This window comes from Schistocerca serialis, chromosome 3, assembly GCF_023864345.2.
Source record: "Schistocerca serialis cubense isolate TAMUIC-IGC-003099 chromosome 3, iqSchSeri2.2, whole genome shotgun sequence".
Classification (NCBI taxonomy): Eukaryota; Metazoa; Arthropoda; class Insecta; order Orthoptera; family Acrididae; genus Schistocerca; species Schistocerca serialis.
The window spans coordinates 257,726,168-257,752,315 of NC_064640.1; the positions used below are offsets into that span (position 1 = coordinate 257,726,168).

Genomic DNA, 26,148 nt, shown 5'->3' on the forward strand with positions numbered 1-26,148 from the left:
TGTAGAGACCTTTGTAAACCTTATAAAGGAACAAGAGTGGCAAGATGTTTATAGCACTGATACAGTAGACGATAAATATAATGCTTTTCTCAAGACTTTTCTCATGCTCTTTGAAAGTTGCTTTCTGTTAGAACATTTAAAACAGGGTACTAGCACAAACAGGCAGCCTGGGTGGCTGACTAGAGGGATAAGAATATCTTGTAGAACAAAGTGGCAATTATATCAAAACGTTAGAAACAGTCAAAATCTAAATGCAGCAGCCCATTACAAACAGTATTGTAAGATGCTTAGAAATGTCATTAGGAAGGCAAAAAGTATGTGATATGCAGATAGAATAGCTAAGTCTCAGGATAAAATTAAAACCATATGGTCAGTCATAAAGGAAGTTGCTGGTCTGCAGAGACAGGTCGAGGATATAGAATCAGTGCGTAGTGGGAGTGTCCGTGTTACTGATAAGTCACATATACGTACAGTATTTAATAATCACTTTCTGAATATAGCAGGTGAACTAAATAGAAACCTAGTCCCAACAGGGAATCATATAGCGCTCTTAGAAAAAAGTGTTCCGAGACTGTTACCTGAAATGCTCCTCCATGATACAGACAAGAGGGAGATTCAGTTAATAATTAAATCACTAAAGACAAAGAACTCTCATGGATATGATGGGGTATCTAGCAGAATACTGAAGTATTGTTCTATGTATGTTAGCCCAGTTCTCAGCCATATCTGTAACTTTTCCTTTAGGAGTGGTCGGTTTCCTGACCGATTAAAGTACTCGGTAGTGAAGCCACTTTATAAAAAGGGAGACATTGATAATGTTGACAATTTTAGACCTATTTCTATGCCATCGGTGTTTGCTAAAGTTATCGAGAAGGTTGTATATACAAGGTTACTGGAGCATTTAAATTCACATAATTTGCTGTCAAATGTTCAGTTTGGTTTTAGAAATGGTTTAACAACTGAAAATGCTATATTCTCTTTTCTCTGTCAGGTTTTGGACGGATTAAATAAAAGGTTGCGAACGCTAGGTGTTTTCTTTGATTTAACGAAGGCTTTTGACTTTGTTGACCACAAAATATTACTGCAGAAGTTTGACCATTATGGAGTAAGGGGAGCAGCTTACAATTGGTTCACCTCTTACTTTAAGAAAGAAAGCAGAGGGTAATTCTCCGCAATATTGAGAGTGGTAGTGATGTTCAGTCCCAATGGGGTACTGTTAAGTGGGGCATTCCCCAAGGGTCGGTGCTGGGGCCACTGCTGTTTCTTATTTATATAAATGATATGCCTTCTAGTATTACAGGTGATTCAAAAATATTTCTGTTTGCTGATGACACCAGCTTGATAGTGAAGGATCTTGTGTGTAATATTGAAACAGTAACAAATAATGTAGTTCATGAAATAAGTTTGTGGCTTGTGGGAAATAATTTGATGCTAAATCACAGTAAGACTCAGTTTTTACAGTTTCTAACTCACAATTCAACAAGAACCGATATTTTGATCAGACAGAATAGGCATATTATAAGCGAGATGGAACAGTTCAAGTTCCTAGGTGTTCGGATAGATAGTAAGCTGTTGTGGAAAGCCCATGTCCAGGATCTTGTTCAGAAGCTAAATGCTGCTTTATTTACCATTAGAACAGTATCTGAAATAAGTGACACTTCAACACGAAAAGTAGTCTACTTCGCATATTTTCATACGCTTATGTAGACATGGATTTAGAGGTTGACGGAACAAGGCTGGAAGAAGTAGAATCTGCTAGATTCTTAGGTATTCTTGTGGATAATGAACTGAAATGGAAAAAACATATTAATAATGTCTGTAAGAAACTGAGCTCTGTCATATTCTTAATGATGCAGCTATCACAGTATTCAGACAAGAACCTTCTGTGTACAGTGTATCATGGACTTTTCGAACCATACTTACAGTATGGAGTGACGGTGTGGGGAAACTCAAACAAACAAGAGACAAAAAGAGTGTTCACATTACAAAAAAAAGCAATTAGGATCATTTTAAGAAGAAAGACCTCTGAAACATGCAGAAACTGTTTCAAGAATTTAGGTATCTTAACTTTTTCATCATTATATATATACAAAACAATAATGTACATCACAAAAGGTAGTGAGGACTGGATTACAAATGCTAGTGTACACACCCACAATACAAGAAAGAAGAATGAAGTACGGAGCATACCCCACCGGCTGGCAATGCTAGAAAAAGGACCCCAGTACTCTGGTATCAGACTACTAAGAAGTCTGCCCAAAACCCTGCAAGATAGTGTACTTCACAACGAATTTACAAAGAATCTTAAAGACTATCTCATTGAAAAAGAGTTTTACAGTGTTGCAGAATACTTATGCCATTAAATTTGTATATAGTGTTACTCATTATCAGTGATGTAAAAATGTAAGCTAAAGGTGTAGAAAAATAATTGATAAACAATTTTAATACTTTGACATGTCCTATATTACATGTACATTTACTGTACACGATGTAATCTTACAGGATCAAATAAAATTCAATTCAATTCAATTCAAGTATGGTATTATTTTTTGGGGTTATTCTTCTGAATCAAAAAGGGTATTTTTGGCTCAAAAACGGGCTGTTTGAGCTATATATGGTGTAAGTTTGAGAACCTCTTGTCGACCCCTATTCAAAAATCTGGGAATTCTGACATACCCCTCACAGTATATATTTTCTTTAATGTCGTTTGTTGTTAGCAATATTAGCCTATTCCCAAGAGTTAGCAGCTTTCACTCAGTTAATACTAGGCAGTAATCAAATCTGCATTTAGAATGCACTTCCTTGACTCTTGTGCAGAAAGGAGTACAGTATTCTGCTGCATCCATTTTCAATAAGCTACCACAAGAACTCAAAAATCTTAGCAGTAGTCCAAACACTTTTAAATCTAAACTGAAGAGTTTCCTCATGGTTCACTCCTTCTATTCTGTCAAGGAGCTCCTGGAAGAGCTAAAAAATTAAGCAAATTCCAGTGTTACATTGTTGATTTTCTTCATTTAAACTTACGACTTGTCACCTGAATGTTTTTTTATATTTCATTTTATCTGTTTCTAATATCATGATATAATTTCATGTATTGACTTATTCCATGACCATGGAGACTTCTCCTTAATTTGGTCCCACGGAATAATAACTAAATAAATAAAATAAAAACTGTTTAAAGAGATGTCTTACAGAAATTCTGCAGAGGACATTACATCTTACCTTTACTGCATACCTCAGTCCAACAAAATGATGAATTACCACAGAATATGATGTCTTAATCAAACAGTAAATGAAAACAGGGAAAATAAGTCAATTTTTTGACATTTTCCTATCAGAAAAGTTGTAAAACTTGGATATTTATAAAGATCTGTGATATGTGATTTCCAGTTGAGGTTCTTATCAATAATTCAGAACATTCTATTTCATTTATTGAATTACCCTCTGCATTATTTAAGTCACTGCATTCCACTTGCAGCAGTCAATTTTGCTTCATCTGTTGTACTAATGTACAAATTCGTGTACAAATTCGGCCATAAGACATTTTCAAGCATCTTGATAAAAAGAAGTGATGTGAATTCAGTGCATCAAAAATCATATTAAAATTAAATTCAGTGACAAACCAGATCATATAACATGCTAATCCTGCACATTAAGAGAACAAGAGTGGGTCAAGTATTGATCCTTGTGGTAATACACACACCAAAAAAAAGTTTTGCATCACCCCAATTCCCAGAACTCCTGAAGATACATGTTGACTGTGGATACTGTATCACAGACACAGTCCCTTTGACTGTTCAGAGACGTCACTAAACCTGCCAGAGGTGTAAACAACCTTGCATGAGCAGCGCCTATTAGGCGGAGGGGGTCTGACAGCCTATCAGTTCCAGTCATTACACCAGGAAGGAGGTACACAGCTCATGTTGTCTGTAGTTCAACCATGCCTAGACGGTCAATACCGCAGTTCGATCGTGACTGCATTGCTACTTTTTGGCAGGAAGGGCTCTCAACAAGGGAAGTGTCCAGGCGTCTTGGAGTGAACGAAGTGATGTTGTTCGGACATGGTGGACATACAGGGAGACAGGAACTGTCAATGACATGCCTTGCTCAGGCAGCCCATAGGCTACTACTTCAGTGGATAACCGATACCTACGAATTATGGCTCGGAGGAACCCTGACAGCAGTGCCACCATGTGGAATAATGCTTTTTGTGCAGCCACAGGACGTCTTGTTATGACTCAAACTGTGCGCAATAGGCTGCATGATGCACAACTTCACTCCTGATGTCCATGTCAAGGTCCAGCTTTGCAACTATGATACCATGCAGTGCGGTACAGAGGGGCCCGACAACATGTCGAATGTACTGCTCAGGATTGGCATCATGTTCTCTTCACCGATGAGTGTTGCATATGCCTTCAACCAGACAATCGTCAGAGACATATTTGGAGGCTACCCGGTCAGATTGAACACCTCAGACACAGTCCAGCGAGGGCAGTGAGGTGGAGGTTCCCTGCTGTTTTGGGGTGGCATTATGTGGGGCCAACGTACGCCACTCGTGGTCAAGGAAGGCCCTGTAACGGCTGTACGATACGTGAATGCCATCCTCCAACCGATAGTGCAATCATATCAGCAGCATATTGACGAGGCATTCATCTTCATGAATGAAGATTCGCACCCCACGCACATCTTGTGAATGATTTCCTTCAGGATAATGACATCACTCGCCTAGATTGGCCAGGATGTTCTTCAGACATGAACCCTATGGAACACGCCTGGGATAGACTGAAAAGGGCTGTTTATGGACAACGTGACCCATCGACCACTCTGAGGGATCTACGTCGAATTGCCATTGAGGAGTGGGACAATCTAGACTAACAGTGCCTTGATGAACTTGTGGATAGTATGCCTCAATGAATACAGGCATGCATCAATGCAAGAGGATGTGCTATTGGGTATTAGAGGTACCAATGTGTACAGCAATCTGTACAGATTCTGGAACTCTCAGAACCGAGGTGATGCAAAACTTTTTTTGATGTGTGTAGTAATTATCCCCCATTCCGAAGATACTGTCTTGTTGTGTACGCTCTGCATCCTTTTAGTTAGACACTATAAGAACCAGTTACCAGTAATATCACTGATACCAGAACACTTGATCTTCTCAGCACATTCAAATGCTTCAGACAAATGTTTGTTCTATTTTAAAAGCTTTAAGAGTTTTCACTCAAAAAATTTTGAGGCATTATTTTTCTGCGTGACCTCTTAGTATTTTCCTGCTTAATACGATATTTAGCAGCTAACGTCCCAACCTCTTGTGTACAGGTTCTGTAACTATGAAAGCAACAATATGCTCTGTTATTCTCCTTTCAGAGGGTGGTCATCATTTTTCTCTTTACAAACTGTGCTTTATATACAAATGTCAGCTCTTTTTTTTGTTTAAGCTTCAGATATACAGAACTATAAGTGCAACATTATATTAGTAAAACCATATTTGTCACCTTATGTTGTTTCAGTTACAATGAAATCTTCAATTTTTGGAAATTTTAGTTAAGACAGAGGATTATCCAAAAGAAACACTTTTTAAATGAGACTCTAGGGACAGAATGTACTCTTGATATGAACTCCATCATTACTTCAGCCCTGGGACATTCACTTGAAAACAATATTTCAACTGCACACTTTTGGGAGAATAAACCATTTTAAACTCATTTTACACACTCACGCAGACTCAGTGCAGGGTGCATACAGAATTTCAGTACATATGCTTATCAGTACAAAAATTGACACGTGTGTTTTTGATCTCTAATACATTGGCCAAACCACCAAAAATGTTATTTCATCTCAGAATCCTACACTGATAAACTTATAACAGAAAGTCTAATCAGAAATTGTATGTTTTGTGAGGCTTCTTAGCAGGGTACATGTGGATGCAGGTATAACAAATGGACAACTGCAAATTAAACAGATCGCATAATTGCAGTATCTCATGACATTTTATCAAGAAAGCGCTGTTTCCTTTTGGCTCAGGCTTTAATACCCAACTGGCTGCAAATCCATTTGTGTTGAACAAATGGTCAGATTTTAGTAAGAATGTACATGAATCTGCCACAGTTTTGATGAGAGGAATCATCCTAGCACTTACAGTGATTACAAGTATGATATGTATCTAAAACCAAAATCAAGATCATGAAACCATGATTTTAAATCAACCACTAATCAGACCAATTTGTGTTACAAGAGTACCCTGGGTCTTACATAAAATAAATATTAAACTCTAAAATAATTAAATAAATTAATTCCATTTAAAGAACTAACCTAGTGAACAGTATCAGCAATCTTCTCGCACAATAATGGCATTCTGAGAATATGCCCATTTTTCTGTTTTCTATGGTATAAGGGATAATTCCATGCAAACTGTCAGCAGTACAGCAAACAGACAATATTTTGCAAGCATGCAGCATAATAGAAAGACGCATGCTTATATTTTACAGTAATTACAAATTTTGTAGTAATTACAACCCTATCACAATAAAAAGATCTCGCAACATAAAAAATATTTTCATTGTTAATAAGGCTAGTTTCACCCAACTGTTAAATTATCACTGCTGCAACAGCCACCAGCACAACTCCAACTCCTCCTCCTCCTCTTACTACTATTACTATTACTACTACTACTACTACTACTACTACTGCTAACAGTAATAATACTAATACTAATAATCATAATCATAAACATGAATTCATACATTAGGTAGTTTACACATACCTCATAGCAGTATGTGGATCAGGTGGAAGCAAGGCACACATCCTAGAATGGTGACGTTGTTTTGAAGCTGTAATCACAGATTCAAGTGGAACACTTACATGGCCCAATAGTGCTGTCTGACTGATTCCCTTTCCCCAAACACTAATGTTCAGATACTGATGTCTTTCAGTGATAGTGAATTCAACTGTTTCACTAAATGCAAGGACCTGAAATATTTACAAAATATCTGCAAGTCAGAAAAAATAAGTTATTTGGAAGATGGTTATTTATATTCATAATATGATTATTTCAAAGAACAAAATCTAAGATAGATAAATTTTATTCATAATTACTTTGAGAATATGGTCATTATTTGTATAAATCACACACACACACACACACACACACTCTCTCTCTCTCTCTCTCTCTCTCTCTCTCTCTCTCTCTCTATGAATCTCCTCGAAAGCAAAGGTATGGGAAGATACAGAATGACTGATGTGAAAGTTAAAAAATTCTTTTTAAGTACTGCAAAAATTATAGTTGATATACAGAGTAAATATCTAAAAAGTACACCAAAAAGTATGTGTCTTCTAATTATGGACTACTACTGATACATGTCTAAAAGTGAATCAATATTGCAAGTATTAAACTTTGAGGAACAGCACAGGAAATGTTGACAGTACCAGCTGTATGTGTACATCACCTGGGAATAAAATCAATATGAACACATCACATGTTAAGATATAAAGGCTAAGATTCTCACAACTGATTTGTGATAAGCTATTACACATAAAATACAATGTGGCATCAGAAAAGAAAGGCAACGATAATAACACCACAAAAAATCCTGACAACAAGTGACTAGAATTATATGATATATATGACTGATGTAAAAACAAAATAAAAGCACCGATTCTTATTAATTTAAGCAGTCACACAATCAGCAATAGTTACTTATCCAAACACAAAGTCCAATATACGAATTCCATACCTTTGCACTTCTAGAAGACACTACCAACAGGAACAGCTTCCATCAAAAACCAAAGTAAATTTTCTACTAATAAACCTACATTGCATTGGGTATCTAGCACCACTGTCAGATCTTAACACAAATTCCTGTAGAGAGAGAGAGAGAGAGAGAGAGAGAAAGAGGGTGGGGGAAGGGGGGAGCAGATGGAATCAAATTAAAAATATTTGGAGACAGTCATTTATGAAATCTTTCAAACTTTCTATCAAAATCTGCTAAAGAGATCATGAGTGTGTCAGCTGTTGTTAAGCCTGGAGTGAAGTTTGAAAATGTGAGCACCAGAAAAGAACATGCCAGTTCTGCCATGTTTACTACAATTAAGGGAATGCATTTATAAAAAATTTTTGGTCATCATTACCTTGCAGTTGCTATCTACTGCAAATATGATACTGAAGAATCTACTGGTGAAATTTGGTCTGGTGGACTGGTCTTGTGTGAATAGTAAAATTTGATAAAAGCATCAAAAATTAAAACACTTCTGTTGAGAGTTTGAAAACATTCTTGATATCAACAAATATGCAAAAGCTAGTTTTACAAAGCATGGACTACACCTAAATTGATATGGTAACAAGAGACTTGCATAACAAAGATGTTGACAAAAAAAGTGCAAAATTAGCTCTAACAGCAAACAAGCCATCACCCTTAACGGTCATATGCAGGGAAATAAGGAGCCAATTTCAACAGGATCTGATGCCACATTTGCAGTCCAGGACAAATATTCCACACACAGGTGGAAGTTCCTTTTTCTTGTAGTCAAACTACTTTTAATGATGCTTTACCTGATAATATGCAGAGAAGTAGCAATTTCATTATGGATTTGAACACTGGATGTCTCTTTGAAGAAACAATCACCAAGCTTTAGGATATACAAATTCTGTTAGAAAGTATGAAACAGACCGTAAATGTAATATGGCTAAATGAACATTGGGTTAAAATTGAAATTATTATTCCCCTCAATAAACTTAGAGGCTACAAGCTGGCTACCAATTTTTGTGGAGCTAATGGATATAGATGCTCTTGCATCTTAGTTAACTCCTCAGTAAACTATGAAGTCAGACAGTATTTTAGCCATCTAAATAAACAACTTACATTTGAAAGTATAAGGGGAAATAAAAAATTTTCCATATAAAGGGTACACAGTCCAGAATTAGTATACCAATCAGGCAAAACCACTGTGAGTATTGAGGCAATCATCCAACTGATGCATCATGTTGAAGTTATCTGTTTGGTGAAACACAGTGACCTGCTATGTGGAGAAGTCCATAACTGCCTGCTGCACAGCCTCATCGGACAGGAATCACTGACCCTTCAAGCCCCCTTTTTAAGGGACTGAAGATAATTGCATACGGTAAAGTCAGGATTATAGGGTGGGTGCTCAAGTACCTCCCTCTTGAGTTGGTGTAATTTCTGTGTTATGATATTTGTGATACGAGGACATGTGACATCATAAAGTACCAGCACCCCTTGTTGCAGTTTTCCTTGACATTTCACCTTAACTGCTGCCCCATACACATTCTTCATTCTATAATGATGTCTACTCGTATTTGTCCTTTGGCAGCCAAAAAATGAACAATAGTATGTCTGTCCAGTTTGGACACTTACCATAGTTCACATTTTCGCATGTACCACATGCACATCGGGAAGACACAAATGCCACACTAATCCCTTGCCTATATGTTGGTGCTTACATACCCACACTAGAGTTGCAATACACTGCATATATGCTGCAGCAACACTCCCAAACAGAAACTGTTTGATTGCCCTTATTGTTGTATAAAACTTAAACCATATAACAGGTTAATAATCAGTATATATCACATCCCTGTGTACCATATAATATATTCCTAGGTTCATTTGAAACACTGACACATAAATTAAAAAGCAAAAAACTGCATAAGAAACTAGTTATATGAGCCCACTCAGTGGGTTCAGATGAAGTTCCCACCAGAATAATAAAAATAGTCTCCAGACCGACTAAAATATGCTGAACTTCAGTCAGTTCATAAAAAGAGAAAAAAGTTAAAATGGGGAGCTATAGATCTAGCTCACTGTTAGTTTTCTAAAAAATATGTGATAGAGCAGAATATAATCAGATAGAAAATTATAATTTATGCCACAGCATTATTTTATTCAATCTGTGTAGTTTCAGGAAAGGCTGCAACAAAACCACACAATAAATGAATTGGTCACAGAAGTTAGCAGATGTCTCGATAATAGAATTTGTATATCAGGCACCTTTTGTGACCTCACGAAAGCTTTTGGTACTGCTTCTCTGCACATTAATGAGGTATGGTTTTCAATGCAGATCTCTTATTTGGATATCATTGTACTTAGCTAACAGAAAACAAAGAATACTTCATCATAACAGCAGCACCAAATTCCCCTCTGGCTGGAAACACACTCAATTAAGTGTTCCACAATATTTGGGCCACTACTATTTTTGTATTATATCAGTGATATGCCATACCATGTTCAGTTCGATACCATCCTTTATGCAGACAACCCAACAGTAATAGCGTGCCATAAAACTGATACTTAGTTAATCTGCCATATTGAGCAGACACTTGGGGGAAGTAGAAAAATGGGTCAAAATAATTATCTGAAATTAAACTTTGCAAAAACAGAAATTGTTCATTTCACCACAAAACAATCTGTGCTACGTGTAGGTGAAATACACTATATGGATAAAAAACAGGACATAGTATGCTGTGTCAAATTCCTTGGTGTACTAGTAAATAAGAATATGCCATGGAGTAATCATGTGGACAGCATACTGAATTGACTGAACAGTCTCATTTATGTCATGAATGTATTATAAAATATCACTAATTTAGTTGTAAAAAGTGTATATCACAAATATTTTGTTTCAGTCATTCAGTATAGTATATTTTTCTGGGGATCTGAGGAAATTAGCTTACTTAATGTAACTTTAAGAAAAAGTATGAAAGTCTCATTTTTCACAAAGAGAAACCCACAACTTTTTGAGGACAAGTGCTTCTTGTATTGGTATGAGGTAAGGCATACAAGAAGTTACATGTTATCTAGCCATAAACTAAAATTACGTGAAAAAACTCCATATTATATGGGCATGAAATTTAGGAATAAAATCTCAAAAATGTGTGTGTGAATGTATGTATGTATGTATTTATGCTTGTGTGTGTGTGTGTGTGTGTGTGTGTGTGTGTGTGTGTGTGTGTGTGTGTGTGTGTGTGAGAATTCTGCTGAGGTCATTGGTCCCTAGACTTATACACTACTTAAACTAACTTAAGCTAAGAACAACACACACATCCATGCCCGAGGGAGGACTCGAACCTCCGACGGGAGGGGCTCACAATCCGTGATATGGTGCCTCAAACCGCGTGGCCACTTTGCACGGCACTTGGATGATGACCATGTAAAATAGTATGTATCTAAAGAAGTAACACCGTATGAATTATAATCATAGATTATTATTTTTTAATGATAATCCTGTAAAACAGTACCTGTCTGAAGAAGTAACAACATATGTGTTGTACTTGTAACCTTAGATTAACTTTATTGGTCTGCATATAGTGTTGGGGGGGGGGGGGGGGAGGGTAAATTTGTGTCTGACGAACAAAGTACTACTGTGACTTGAAAATCTACCGGCAATAAGTAACAACAGTCATGGCATCTTAGTACACAATTATTTTGGTCTACAAATGTGTCCTCAAGCTGTGACCAGTTTCATAAAAAATATGTTCTTGGGTTTCACCAGACAATATCATGTACAGCAACCAACACATAAAGGATGAGACTGATGGAATGAATTTGTTTAGCTTGCCACATATCTTAAATTACAGGTGATTCCCTACTAACAAGGGAACCTCCCCATCGCACCCCCCTCAGATTTAGTTATAAGTTGGCACAGTGGATAGGCCTTGATAAACTGAACACAGATCAATTGAGAAAACAGGAAGAAGTTGTGTGGAACTGTGAAAAAATAAGCAAAATATACAAACTGAGTAGTCCATGGGCGACATAGGCAACAACATGGACATCGTGAGCTCAGGAGCGCCGTGGTCCCGTGGTAGCGTGAGCAGCTGCAGAACGAGAGGTCCTTGGTTCAAGTCTTCCCTCGAGTGAAAATTTTACTTTCTTTATTTTTGCATAGTTACTATCTGTCCGTTCGTTCATTGATGTCTCTGTTCACTGTAATAAGTTTAGTGTCTGTGTTTTGCGACCGCACCGCAAAACCGTGCGATTAGTAGACGAAAGGACGTGCCTCTCCAATGAGAACCGAAAACATTTGATCGCAAGGTCATAGGGCAACCGATTCCTCCACAGGAAAACACATCTGATATATTCTATACGACACTGGTGACGGCATGATTCTTCTACCTTGCCCGATTTAGGTTTTCTTGTGGATGTGTTAATCACTCCCAAAAAAGTGATGAAAACATAAGAGTTTGTCACATAAACTGAAAATAAAAAATTAAACTTTTCACTCGATGGAAGATTTGAACCAAGGACCTTTCGTTCCGCAGCTACTCACGTTACCACGAGACCACGGCGCTCCTGCGGTCCCAGTGTCCTTGATGTTGCCTATCTTCCCATGAACTACTCGGTTTGTATACTTTGCTTATTTTTTCACAGTTCCACACAACTTCTTCCTGTTTTCTCAATTGATCTGTGTTCAGTTTTTCAAGGCCTATCCACTGTGCCAACTTATAACTAAATCTGAGGGGGGTGCGATGGGGAGGTTCCCTTGTAAGTGAAGTACATTTCAATCCAGATATATCTGCATTTATTCCTTTCACTGCTCAAAAGATCCATGTGTGTCATTTTCCATGTGGCTGTTTAGTAGCGGAAGAACATGTCTGCAGTAAATTGCTAGTTTACTGCTACTGAGTTTATCAAATCTGATGAACTTTGTCACAGCATGAAAATAAATTCAACTGTGAAAAACACCCTGATGACAGCAGACACATATCACAGTGTGGACTACAAAAGACACTGAAAGTGTTGGAGAGCCATCCTGATCTACAAGGGTGAATCAAATATAAATAGGATTTTATTTATTTATTTATTTTTTAAATTAATTTATTGAAACACAAAATGCAGTTACTATGTATTCTTCCACATAGTTTCCCAACTTAGAAATATATTTTTCCCAGTGAGAAGGAAGGTTTTTTATCGCAGCATCACAGAATGAAGCTTGATGCGTCAGGAGCCAATTGCACACAAATTCCATCATGCCCTCATCTTCTTCAAATTGGTGCCCTCCTAGAGTCTCTTTAAGGAATCAAAACAAATGGGAACCACAGAGCAATAGGTCTGGACTGTAAGAAGGATGATCAAATTGAGTCCAGTGTATTTCTTGTAATTTGGAGACTACTAGAGCAGCAGTATGAGGCCTAGCATTGTCACACAGGAGGATGACCTATCGAATTGGTTGGTCTTGTCTTTTGTGGCAACATGCAACCCTCATCTTCTTCAACAGCTCACAGTAGTATGCAGCATTGTGTGTTGCTCATGTAAAAACTCAATGAGTAAAATGCCTCACTGGTCAAAAAACATGGTTGAAAGAGCCTTGCCAGGTGACAGTCATGTCTTGGCTTTCACTGAGGCTCCCTCCCCTTTCCTCCATCACTCCTTACTGGCTCGTTTGGATTCAGGACTGGAGTGGTGGACCCACATTTCATTGCAGGTGATGATCCAATTCAAAAATGCATCACCTTCGTTTGCAAACCTTGCTGTAAGCCTCTGATAGACCTCCAAATGCCTGAACTCGTGATTTTTGGTCAAAAGACGAGGGATCCATCTAGACCACCGTTTATGGAACTGTAGGTCATTTGTGATGATTGTTTGACACCTCCCATAACTTATTATGATATGTTCTGTAATTTCTGATACTCTTGCCCCAACTATCACCTTCAAGAACATCTTGAACCACATGAATGTTTTTGTTTCTAATGGCGGTCCGAGGACAGCGACTGTGTTGCTAACTGTCCACATGTTCTTGTCCTTTCTTGAACTCTTTATATGCAAACACACACATCCTTGACAATGTTTGCTCACCGAGCTGTGCAATCAATCTCTGGAAGATTTCAATTGTTTGAACTCCTTCATGAGCAAGAAATTTTATAATTGTGTGCTGTGCAAGAGAGGAGTGCACCTGTTGCCCAACACTGTGAGTATGAAGCTGTTGGGAATATGTAATACCCAGCTATCCACTCCTAACAGTCACATTCAACAATACTACAAGTGTGGGTCCAGTCCTATAAACTGTTGATGCTCAGGAACAAAAATCCAATTTTTTATTTGATTCACCTTCATATCACCATTAACTACTCCCCACAAATCACAGTGTTTGGTCACAGCTATGTCCACATTATGCACATCTAACCTCCCAAACACAGTCAACAACAATGAGCTCAGGTAACCTGAGGGGCTAAACAAGCTACATGTCCACACTGTGTTTCTCAAAAAATTCTGGCACAAATGTGACAGACTTACCAGGAACCTCATAACATTTCATGCAAATATCTTCCGCATGAGGACACATCCACCACCTGTCTGACAGACCCTTTTGGGAAAGGAGGAGGCATCGCCGCATGTGGTTAGCAAGGTTCTTGTACTGTTCCATTGGGTTGGATCAATGTGTACAGTAGCTCATTAGTCCAGACATCCTTTATCCAGGTATCGATCATTCAGTGGTGGCGTACCTGCACTGATGTTAATCTCTGTGGCCTGTGGTGGGTGGTGAGCACAGATACACACGTGGGGCAGTGGCTTCCATACATCATAGTGAAGTGATTGTTCTGCACGATATAGTATGTACAAACATACAAGGTGGCATTCTGAGATGGAGTGCCCTATGCTTCAGACACCTATAATCTGGCCATAATGAAATGCACTGATAGTCCAGATCTTGGTGATTTTGTGCTCAATTGTCACATCAACAGTCAATACAGAGTCTGGTGCAATAAATGTCTCATGTCACAATAAACTATTCAATTTCCTGGTTCATGATGAGTATTTTTTATTTTAGCTGTGGAACTTCTACATTGAAGAAACAATGTATTAGCTATGGATTCACAAATGAAATTCTCTTTTGAAAACTATGGAGAAGTTATGCATTTTTATCTATGAACTATTACAGCTGTCAGTTTCTTGGTTAAGGGCAGAGGTCTGTATTTACAAGAAAATTGTCTACACATTCATCACTATAAAACTGTTTTTTTTTCTAACATGACATGTTAGTCTCCTCTAATTATGCCAATACAAATTAAAACTAATAAAATGAAATTTGCCATATAAAATACGGGGAGTGATAGGATATTTACAACTTGTACAGAAACCAGATGGTAGTTATAAAGAGTCAAGGGGAATGAAAGACAAGGAGAGGTGAGAAGGGAGTGAAACAGCATTCTGGCCTATCCCTGAGGTTATTCAATCTGTACATTGAGTAAGCAGTAAAGGAAACCAAAGAAAAATTTGGAGTAGGGATTAAAATTCAGGGAGATGAAATAAAACTGTGAAATTTGCTGATGATACTGTAATTCTGTCAGAGACAGCAAAGGACTTGGAACAGCAATTAAAACAGAATTGATGGTGTCTTGAAAGGAGAATATAAGATGAACATAAAATAAAGTAAGACTAGGATGATGGAATGTATTTTAATTAAATCAGGCACTGATGAGGGAATTAGATTAGGAAATGAGACTCCGAATGTAGTAGATGAGTTTTGCTATTTGGGCAGCAAGATAACTGATGATCGATCAAGTAGGGAGGCTATAAAATTTAGACCGGCAATGGCACAAAGAATTTTTCTGAAGAAGAGAAATTTGTTGACATCAAATATAGATTTAAGTGTTAGGAAGTCTTTTCTGAAGATATTTGTATGGAGTGTAACCATGTATGAAAGTGAAATGTCGGCAATAAACTGTTTAGACAAGAAGAAAACAGAAGCTTTTGAAATGAGGTGCTACAGAAGAATGCTTAAGATTAGATAGGTAGATCATGTAACTAATGCGGAGGTACTGAATAGAATCACCGAGAAAAAAGATTTGTGGCAAAACCTGACTAGAAGAGGGAATCGGTTGATAGGACAAATTCTGAGACATCAAGAGATTATGAATTTAATATCAGAGGAAAGTGGTGGGGGGTAAAAATCATAGAGGGAGACCAAGAGGTGAATACAGTAAGCAGATTCGGGATGCAGGTTGCACTAGGACTGTTAATATTTTTAAAAATATCGGGAATCCGATATATTGATATTTTGTCTGCATATTGTATATACACTGCCAGTTTTAGAGCTGTATATTTAACTATTGATGTATTACTAAATATTCTGTACATCAACAAGCCAGCAGCCTGCTTATCCCCCCTTAGAGCAAGAACTGAAAGGAAAACAATGCCCACTCACACCTGGCAGTAACCACATTGCTAACAATGGTAACTGCAGGTAAGTGGCACAACAAAAAGTGTCCAATGGGTTTGTCGTTCAGTTTCGCCACATACTGGATTTGTCTGGAACACTTCACGTTGACTTCCCTGTTTTTTCATTTCTGCAAATGTCAGTGAGCTAGCAGTTATTGTGTAAAAATTGCATGGTGGAGTTAAACACTGCAGTTTCTGTTGATAGCACTGAGCACTGATTACATCATTATTTCCCTCACACATCTCTGCCCACCACATGGACCATTCTTGTCATTTAGATTTTTGTTCATGAGTTTCATTTTCAGAGAGAACAACTGTTTTTGAAGAATGCCGCAGATATGAAGAAACAGCACACTAGTTGCATTAAAAAGTAGTAAGACTCCTTCACACAGTGAAAGTAAAATTTATTTTCTACTAAAATTTCAAAAGAACAATGACAAATGTTTATTGAAAATTACAAAAAAATATAACAAAATAAAAATATTGGCACTCAATAGTGCCATTTTGGTATTGATATATCAGTGAAAAAAATATCATCAATACATATTGATACTTTTGTGAAAAATATTGATGTATTGATAATCAATATTTTTGTGAAAAATATTGATGTATCAATATATCAATACAGTAGTGTGTGTGTGTGTGTGTGTGTTTTTTTTTTTTTTTTTTTAAGATAAAGAGGCTTGCACACGATAGAGTAGCATGGAGAGCTGCATCAAACAGTCTTTGGTCTGAAGACAACAACATCAACACATGAACATGTAAAATGTCACAGAGTTACCGTGTGACAGTACTACACAGTGCACTATCATCAAAGGCCTTGTCCAATCTTGATATGGATATATGACATATGTTGCATCTGAAGGTACCAATGACAGCTGCTAACCCTTCCACCTCGAGCATCTGTTAGCACTTGGCATGCATGTATAACAACATCACAGAGGTAGAGGCCGACATCAGAAATGTGGCATGTTGAGCAGTTGAGCAGCAGACAACTAAGTGAAATGATTTTCTAGGAAGTTCTTAAGGCTCTGGTGGGAAGTAAAAAGAATCTGTTCACCTTGGATCCATATCATGAGGACACCATTAATGAAACTACAACACAGGACTGGTTTATCAATCTGGTAAGTTCACTAAGATTAAAGAATTCTGATGCTTGTCTACGATTCCTGCTTCACTGTTATCTGGAATGCTGCTCTTTAACCAAGACAGTATCACCTTGTGCACAAGCCTCTCTCATGCCTGTAACATTGTTGCAAATGACATATCAACATTAGACATATTGGCAACTCAAAACTATATACTGCATTATAATCAATATTCATTACAGCACTGAGTACAGTAGTACTAAAAATAAGCCATGGCAAAGCAATAAGCACTCATGTGGTATCCTCTCAACATGAACCTGTTCATGGCCCACTAGCATCCTTACAGCTGAATTGTAATGACCTTTAGATTTCACCAACACATTTAAAATAAGAAGAATCTGCTATATCCGCATGTAGGCACTGATCAGCACATGTGTCAGAACCCAGGAGAGAAATGGACGAAGCCGAAGGGGGAAGAGCCACCTTCAGAAGAGAACACAATAACAAGTGGTAGTCAAGCTAAACATGGTTGACTGATGTCAGAAAAAACACAGACCAGGACAAGCCCAAAACAACCTATGCAACTACCAAGTGCAAAGCAAGAATCTTTGCCACAACAATGTCAACGGGCCAAGAACAAAGAGAGAGACTATCCAAAATTTGACCAGGATTGTTATTTAATAGTCCATAGTACAGTAATGATAGTAACCAACAATAAGAGACATGAGTACAGAACTGACTGACTGTTTGCTAGGTGGCCATATTTATACCGGCCATGAGGAAACTACTGCTTAGTATATTCACATAGTGAGATGGATGACGTGCTCACTATGCAAGTGCAGTGTTGCAGTGATCCTACATCCTCCAATGGCCATCAAGGTCCATTTCCTGCACCAGCATACAACATCTGCAGAGCCCAATATCTGACCACTCCCCTACGAAATAAGTACATACAAGTGGAAATGCTCTGTACAGTGCTGTGGGGGGGCTGGAATGGAGGTACAGCAAAGACCCAAGCCCTTTGACTACTGGCTGCAGGAAGGTCGCATACGCGAACTGTAACTTTTACTGTGCTCTAATCACATGACTGTGGGAACATATTTGCCCTTGATTCATTTGATTTGTGGCTTTAATATTCAGGACAATGTGTTGTCAGTGTCTGCATTCAATGCAAAATACAGTGTAGCTAGCTTGTTGAAAGAATTCCCTGAACTCTTTTCTGAAGGTTTAGGCAAGGCTAACAATTTTGTTGCACATTTTACTATGAAATGCAATGCTCAGCCAAAATTTTGCCGAGCCAGAACTGTTCCCATTGCATTACGGGACAAAGTGTCTTCGGAACGTAAAGAATTGCAAGATAGCGGAGCTATTGTGCCCATACAATCTAGTCAATTTGCAACTCCACTGGTTTTGCTACCCAAACCTTCAGGTCACATTTGCCTCTGTGTTGAATTTAAGTCTACAGTCAACCCACAGACTGTGATTGATACTTATCCATTGACAAGCCCAGAGGATCTCGTGGACAGACTAGGCACTGGTCGTTACTTTTCAAAAATTGATTTGCGAGACACACATCTTCAAATACCACTAGATGAAAAATCTCAAAAAGCGTGTGTATTGTGAACACTCATTTGGGCTTCTTTAAATATTTGCATTTGCCTTAGGCAATGCTCCCAAACCCACAATTTTCCAATGGTATTTGGAACAGCTAACTGGTCAAGTACCAAATTCTTCAAACTATTTGGACGATATTGTCGTATCAGGTAATACACCTGAAGAACACAGTGAAAATTTGTGTGCTTTGTTTCATGTGTTGTCTGATACAGGACAAAAGTGCAGACTTGACAAGTGTGATTTTTAAGCCTGAGTTACGGTATCATGGCCTTGTCATCAACAGTCAAGGTGTAGATCCTCTTCAGTCATATTTGCTAGTCATCGGTGACTTGCCAGTTCCTCGTAATGTCACAGAATTGCAGTCAGTCTTAGGCAAAATGACCTACTATATTCAGTTCATACAGAAAGCTGCACAAACTGCGGCGCCATTGCATTGCTTGCATCACAAAAAAGTCCCCTTGGTGTAGACAGGTGAGTGCCAAGAAGCTTTTCAAACACTTAAAGGTGCATTGCTCAGGGATTGATGCTTGGTTCACTTTGATCCTAACAAACCAATTGTACTGCACATTGATGCTTCCTCTTACGGAATCGGTGCAGTGCTTTCACACAGAACTGGTGATAAAGACAGGCCTATTGCTTTCACATCAAAAGTGTTATCCAAAGCTCAGTGTAACCATTCACAAAGAGAGAAAGAGGTGTCAGCTAGGGTGTATGGTGTCACCAAATTCCACCAATATTTGCATGGCAGAAAATTCTACTTAGTAACAGATCACAAGCGACTGCAGTCCTTGTTTCATCTGATGAAGCCGCTTCCTGTACAAACTGCCCAAAAATTGCAAAGATGGGCTTTATTGTTGTCTCAATACCAGTACAAAATTCTGTATAATCTGACAACTCAACTTGGTAATGCAGACACACTTTCATGTCTTCTGACTGGCCTTGATACAGACTTTCACGCTTCTCATCCATCTTGCTGTCACATCAGTGCTCAGGCTTCTGAATTGTTTCAGTCCTCTCCTCTGACCTATAGGAAAATTGCACAGGCCACAGAAGCTAATTCTGATTTGAACATTTTGCAAAAATACATTTGCACATCTTGGCCTCACTCGTTGCATAGCATAAAGAACTCTATAGTGTGCTGATACTTTGCACGTCAGCATAGCCTTGCTATACAGAAAGGAGTGATTCTTGTTCAAAATGACAGTGGACAGTCACATGTGTTGATCCCCACAGCTTTGTAAAAAGAAGTGTTGCAGATACCTCATCAAGGGCACTGGAGATTGTTTGTATGAAACAGTTAGCGCATCGACACTGTACTTGGCAGGGTATAGACACGCAAATAGAACAGATGACGTAACAGTGTCATGCATTTGCGGAAAATCAGTCCGCTCCACCACAAAAATTCTCTGCTTGGCCTAAGTTGCAATCACCATGGCAATGTGTGCACATAGACTTTGCGGGACCTTTTGGGAACATTTGTTGGTTGATTGTGGTACTCTTACAGAAAGTTGATTTTTGCTGTGCCAATGAACTCAACAACCTAATGTAGCACAGTTCAGGTACTGTCATCTATTTTTTGCCTCGAATGTTTGCCTGAAGTCATAGTGTCAGACAATGGTCCTCAGTTCATGTCAAATGAATCTGAAACATTCTGTGAACACAATGGCATACAGCATCTAACTAGTGCACCATTCAATCCACAGTCAAACAGCAAAGTAGAATGTTTTGTCAGAACCTTCAAGCAGCAGATGGGCAAACTTCACACTGCACACACCAGGGATCAAGCATTGCACCTGTTTCTCACCTCCTATCGTTCACACTCATGAGACAGACCATCGCCAGCGGAATTGCTTCACAGCCGTCACCATTGGACATTGCTCACACTCCTCAGCATCCGGCACCAAAGTAAGGCTACAAGTATCGCTTCATGCTGCATGATTATATGTTTTTCAGGGTTTTTAGTAGTAGTAGCAGCAGCAGCAGCAGCAGCAGCAGCAGACGGAGTGCACAAGGCAAGATCCTTCATCGACTTTGCACATGCATGTACCTCATTTCAGGCCCCAACAGACTGCAGTGCTGACATCACAATCAAATTTGCCACTGTCATGTCTACGCTGATCCTTCTGTATCTCTTCCCCCAGATTCACGGATCCCATGGACAGTGTGGCCACAGCAGCCACAAGAAGATGTCAGCACAACACCACACGATGACCCCATGGAGACGGAGCCTTCGTCTCCTCCGCCTCCTCTCGTCCTACCGATGGAGCTGGAGCCACCCACATTGCAGCAGCCAATGCCTACTACATCTTGCTGTGGGCCTCAGGAGGTGGATGCGTACCCTTCTGGTTGTTTTCCAGGGGATGTTTCCACCACAGCGAAGGCCGGATCGTGGGGTACGGCCAGATGCCTGATGTCTCCTGCAGCTACAGCTTCCTCCAGTCCAGCACAGCATCCATGATCCTGCCTCACCTCCCCTCCCATTGTTGAGCTCCTTACACGATGATGGTCTGTCACTTTGGAGGTGAGGGATGTTCTGGTGTAAAGCCAAGTGCCGACACACCAGGAGGGAACATTAGAGCAGAGAGGTTTCTGAGATGATGTCAGCTAATTGCAAGCGGACCAGCCCCTCTGCAGGACAACAAAACAACGGCATTGCCCTCTACATGAAGAGGACATAACTGCTGTGCCACCTGGCCTTGGCCCAGTTCGCCGGGTTCCACAGCAACAAGTTTGAGAATAGCTTCAAGACTAGTCATTTCGCTTCTACTATGTAACAGTGTCTATACTGAAGAGATTTCTTATTTTGTCTGTCACCCTTTGCTTGTAACACATCTGTATTTCTCAAAGTTATTTTCTGTAATAAAAACTCCATTAATACTATTTGCTTGAATTGTTGTCTAGTGATCTAAGAATGCAGGTTTCCTAGGCACCTTATATTTGACGAGTAGGCAAGATACAACAACTATCAACACATCACTGAGTTTGAGCGAGGTCAGGTAGTAGGGCAATGAGAAGCTGGATGTTCCTTCTGCATTACTGCAGAAAAACTTGGCAGCAATGTAGCAACTGAAAATGATTGCTGGCAGCAGTAGTCACAAGAATGTATGATCACAAGAAGACCATTTTCTGGACAGCCACATCGCACTACCAAGAGGGAAGACCATTAAGTTCGGCGTATGGCTCTGGCACATTGTACAGCATCTGCAGCAACAATCTGAGCAGCAGTTGGCACCACAGTGACACAATGAACTGTCACAAAGTCCTATAGCATGCATTCCACTAACCCCAAACCACTGCCAATTCCGACTTCACTGGTGTCAAGCAAGAGCTCACTGGAGGGCAGGGTCGAGGTCTGTAATGTCTTCTCATGAAAGCTGGTTCTGTCTCGGTACCAGTGATGGCTGTGTGTTGAAGAAAGCCAGCTGAGGGTCTGCAACCAAACAGTCTGCATGCTAGACACTTTGGACATGCATGGTCTGAGGTGCATTTATGCAGGACAGGAGGAGCACTCTCGTGGTTATCCCACACACCCTGACTGCAAATATGTACATCAGTCTGCTAATTCGACTTGCTGTGCTGCCATTCATGAACAGCATTTAGGGGGTTTTCCAACAGGTTAATGCTCACCCACACACCACTGTTGAAACCCAATATGCTCCAAGAGTTTCAACGTGTTGCCTTGGCCTGCTCAATCACCAGACCTGTCTCCAATTGAAACTCATGGGACATCAAATGACAGCTCCAGCATCATCCACAAACAATATTAATTGTTCCTGTATTGACAATGACAGCTCCAGCATAATCCACAAACAATATTAATCGTTCCTGTACTGACAGACCAAGTGCACTAGGCATGGAACTCCACTGCAATGATAATCACTAAAGTATGTTACATGGACAAATGTATTCCCAAAATTTCATTACTCTTCATTAATTGTTTTTTGGTGTTGTGATTTTTTTTCTTCTGTCAGTGTAGATGCAAATGCAGTACAGACATTATCCAGCTCCTGGAAAGGGACTGCAAGTGATATAACATTGACTTCATCAGAGAGGGACTTGCACAGCTTTGATAAAATGAGTAAAGATGCCCCTCTTTGCCACTGCATGTAAAGGATCCAAAGTATTCTGGACATTCTGCTTGGAGTGAGCAGAAAATCACTGTGGCCACGAAGGGAGCAGCCCCATGGCCATCTACGAGATATTGGACAACGATAAATCAAAGTGCTGCCGCAACCTGGGGTTTGTCTGCAACCTGCGACACGGGGTGGAATGCATAGTGGCACATTAACTGCTGCAAGAGAAGAGAAGAGATTAGTGTTTAACGTCCCGTCGACAACGAGGTCATTAGAGACGGAGCGCAAGCTCGGGTGAGGGAAGGATGGGGAAGGAAATCGGCCGTGCCCTTTCAAAGGAACCATCCCAGCATTTGCCTGAAGCGATTTAGGGAAATCACAGAAAACCTAAATCGGGACGGCCGGAGACGGGATCGAACCGTCGTCCTCCCGAATGCGAGTCCAGTGTGCTAACCACTGCGCCACCTCGCTCGGTGGTTAACTGCTGCAACTTGGGGGCTTCACCCTTCATTGTTCATTACAACCTGGGCAATTTTGAATGAGTGTGCAATGCGGATGATGTCCTCCAACAATGGATTATCCAATTTCACTGCCATTGTACAGACCTCTTGATCAGGTGCAAACTGAACTATGACATCACAAATCATGGAGTCCATGTACAAAACCTTGCAAGCCTTTATAGGTGCAAGTGAAATTGCATTTGCAGATGAGACCTTGCACGTCATTGACCCAGGAGCAGTATGATCGTCTCAACTCTTTATGGTACTGGGGAAACTCAAGCATGTGGACAACTACATGATATCTCTAGGAATAATAATTAGCCAACATACTGCATATCTCCTGAAAGAAGAGTGTGAAGGAATCAGACAGAGGTGCTAATTTTTGAAGCAGAAGAAATGTGTCTGGGGATGCCCACTATAGAAATAATGATCACTGTAATGAATCATCCGTGACTCGAATCACCATGAAATGTTGCATCAGTTGATGCAAATAAGTGTCCCATTCATCCGTAGCATTACTAGAAGGCAGGTAACGGTGGAGGACATATGGTATGGTGGGGGCATCAACTGTGAGGGAGACTGAGGCCTGGAGCAAAGTGACTCAGCCTCTCAGAGTTTGTCCATCTGAAGCTGAGGTGACTTTTGTAAACAAATCTATTAGTAGCTGCTGCAACAGAAAACAACTTCCTTTGTCCTCATCACCAATGGTATATCCAGTTGTAGCTGCATATCAGAGGACATGTCACAACCCACAAGAGAAAACAGGTGAAGCCGCAAGGCACAAGGCCTACCTGTGAAGAGAACATGATACCAAATAGCAGTCAAGCCAAACACTGCTGATTGACAGCTGACAAGACACAGACCACGACACACCCAAAACCACCAATTCAATAATATGGTGCAAAGTGAGAACGTTTGACACAATGATTTCAAGCGGTCAAGAACAAAGAGAAACACAAACTAATATGCGGCCACTGAGAAGAAACAAGTCACAAGTGAGGTTGTTATCAAAAAGTTCATATTACAGCAATGACAATAACAAGAATATCAGATGTGAATACAGAACTAACAGACTACTTGCTGGGCTGACATTTTTATACTGCCCATGAGGAACACTATTGACCAACATATTCATGCGACGAAATGGGTGGCGCGTTCACTGTGCGAGCACAGCACTGCAGCAATACTATGTCCTCTACCAGCCATCTGGGTCCATTCTTCAGATGGACATTCAACTTCCATGGAGCCCAATACTGGAGAATCCTTTCCAAATATTCCACAAATAAATTTTCCATGCAATATCATTTCATCCTCAAGAAATTTTCTGCACTGCCATAACTGAGTACTTTCCTTGTAAGCACCATCCATGTATTTACCTTGCTGAAGGGTAGTTCTCTTGTCTTATGTATCTGCAATGAATCAACAGATGTTCCTCCATCCATAATAGAATCCAGAAGTAACTTCTGACCGTGTACAGGACTTGGCTGTCTGGAATAATCTGTTGTCTTTGCAGGCGAACCTGCAAATTATAAAATAATAAGAATAATATTTTTTCTCAAATAATAGTTATGAAAATTATACAATGTACAAAAAATCTCCTTCACAATAATAGATTTTTAAAATTTTATTTTATAAGGAGCTTGTCATTATTTCCAGTGTCCAAGGAAATTCTCCACAAGTTTCTTTGTCTCAGACTTATTTTGTACATAGTGATGTGTTTGAAAGTATTCACACTAAACTCTCTTCAAAGCACATGTTTTTCCAAACAGCAGTTTCTAACATAAGTGACAGTGATAGCTGTACATTCTGCTAGTTTACTGATGTAGTTAGAAATATAATTACCCTGTTCAAAATTATATCTGAACATTTCTATCAAACTTTTTCAAAGTGCTGTAACCTCTGCAATAAATCTCTTTTGGTTTGGGTGTTACTTCTCTTTTAATAAATCTCTTTATTTTGCATAAATTGTCAGCACCACTTGCACTTTTTTTAAAGCATAACCAGTTTAGCCCATCAAGACACTCCACATGCTGGACAAGAAAACAAATCTTTCTCTCTCAGTTTATACTGTCTTTTAATATGCTGCATTTTGTTTAATCTGATTTCAGTCCTGCATTCTGTTTAGATTGGTATCAATGAAGTGCATCTAACAATGTACCAAAGCTACAGCATATGCAAAATTATTGCAAGTAATATATGAGTTATTCTGTCTTTTATGACTATTATAAAGTCTTATTAGGACCAAACATGTTTTGCTTTTATATAAACCATATTCAGTGATGAGTTGTTTTAGCTCCTACAGTATTTCCACATGTTGTTCTACACATAAGCATTGGATTATTAGTACACTGCATTGCACTAACAACAATATTTTCTTGTCTTCATGTTATTATCTGGATGGGTGACCATCCGGGCTGCCATGCACTGTTGCGTCTTTTGGGGTGCACTCAGCCTTGTGATGCCAACTGAGGTGCTACTCGACTGAATAGTAGCAGCTCCGGTCACGGAAAACTATCATAACAATTGGGAGAGTGGTGTGCTGACCACACGCCCCTCCTATCGGCATCCTCAGCTGAGGATGACACGGCGACTGGATGGTCCCGATGGGCCACTTGTGGCCTGTAGATGGAGTGCTTTCATGTTATTATCTATCCACGTTCAACTCATGTACTTTTGAGGACATGAGGTAAATGTGGATAGA

General features: G+C 39.4%; 1 protein-coding gene across 2 annotated transcripts in view; it reads right to left on the bottom strand.

Annotated features, from left to right (window-relative positions):
* LOC126470026 (PDZ domain-containing protein 8) overlaps positions 1-26,148 on the bottom strand; it is a 233,702-nt gene that overhangs the window by 70,346 nt on the left and 137,208 nt on the right. For both annotated transcript variants that reach the window (XM_050097511.1, XM_050097512.1), the window contains exons 8-9: positions 24,824-24,966; positions 6,764-6,969 (exon numbers count right to left, since the gene is read on the bottom strand). In XM_050097511.1, coding sequence (XP_049953468.1) covers positions 6,764-6,969; positions 24,824-24,966 — 349 coding nt within the window. The remainder of the gene's footprint in view (positions 1-6,763; positions 6,970-24,823; positions 24,967-26,148) is intronic.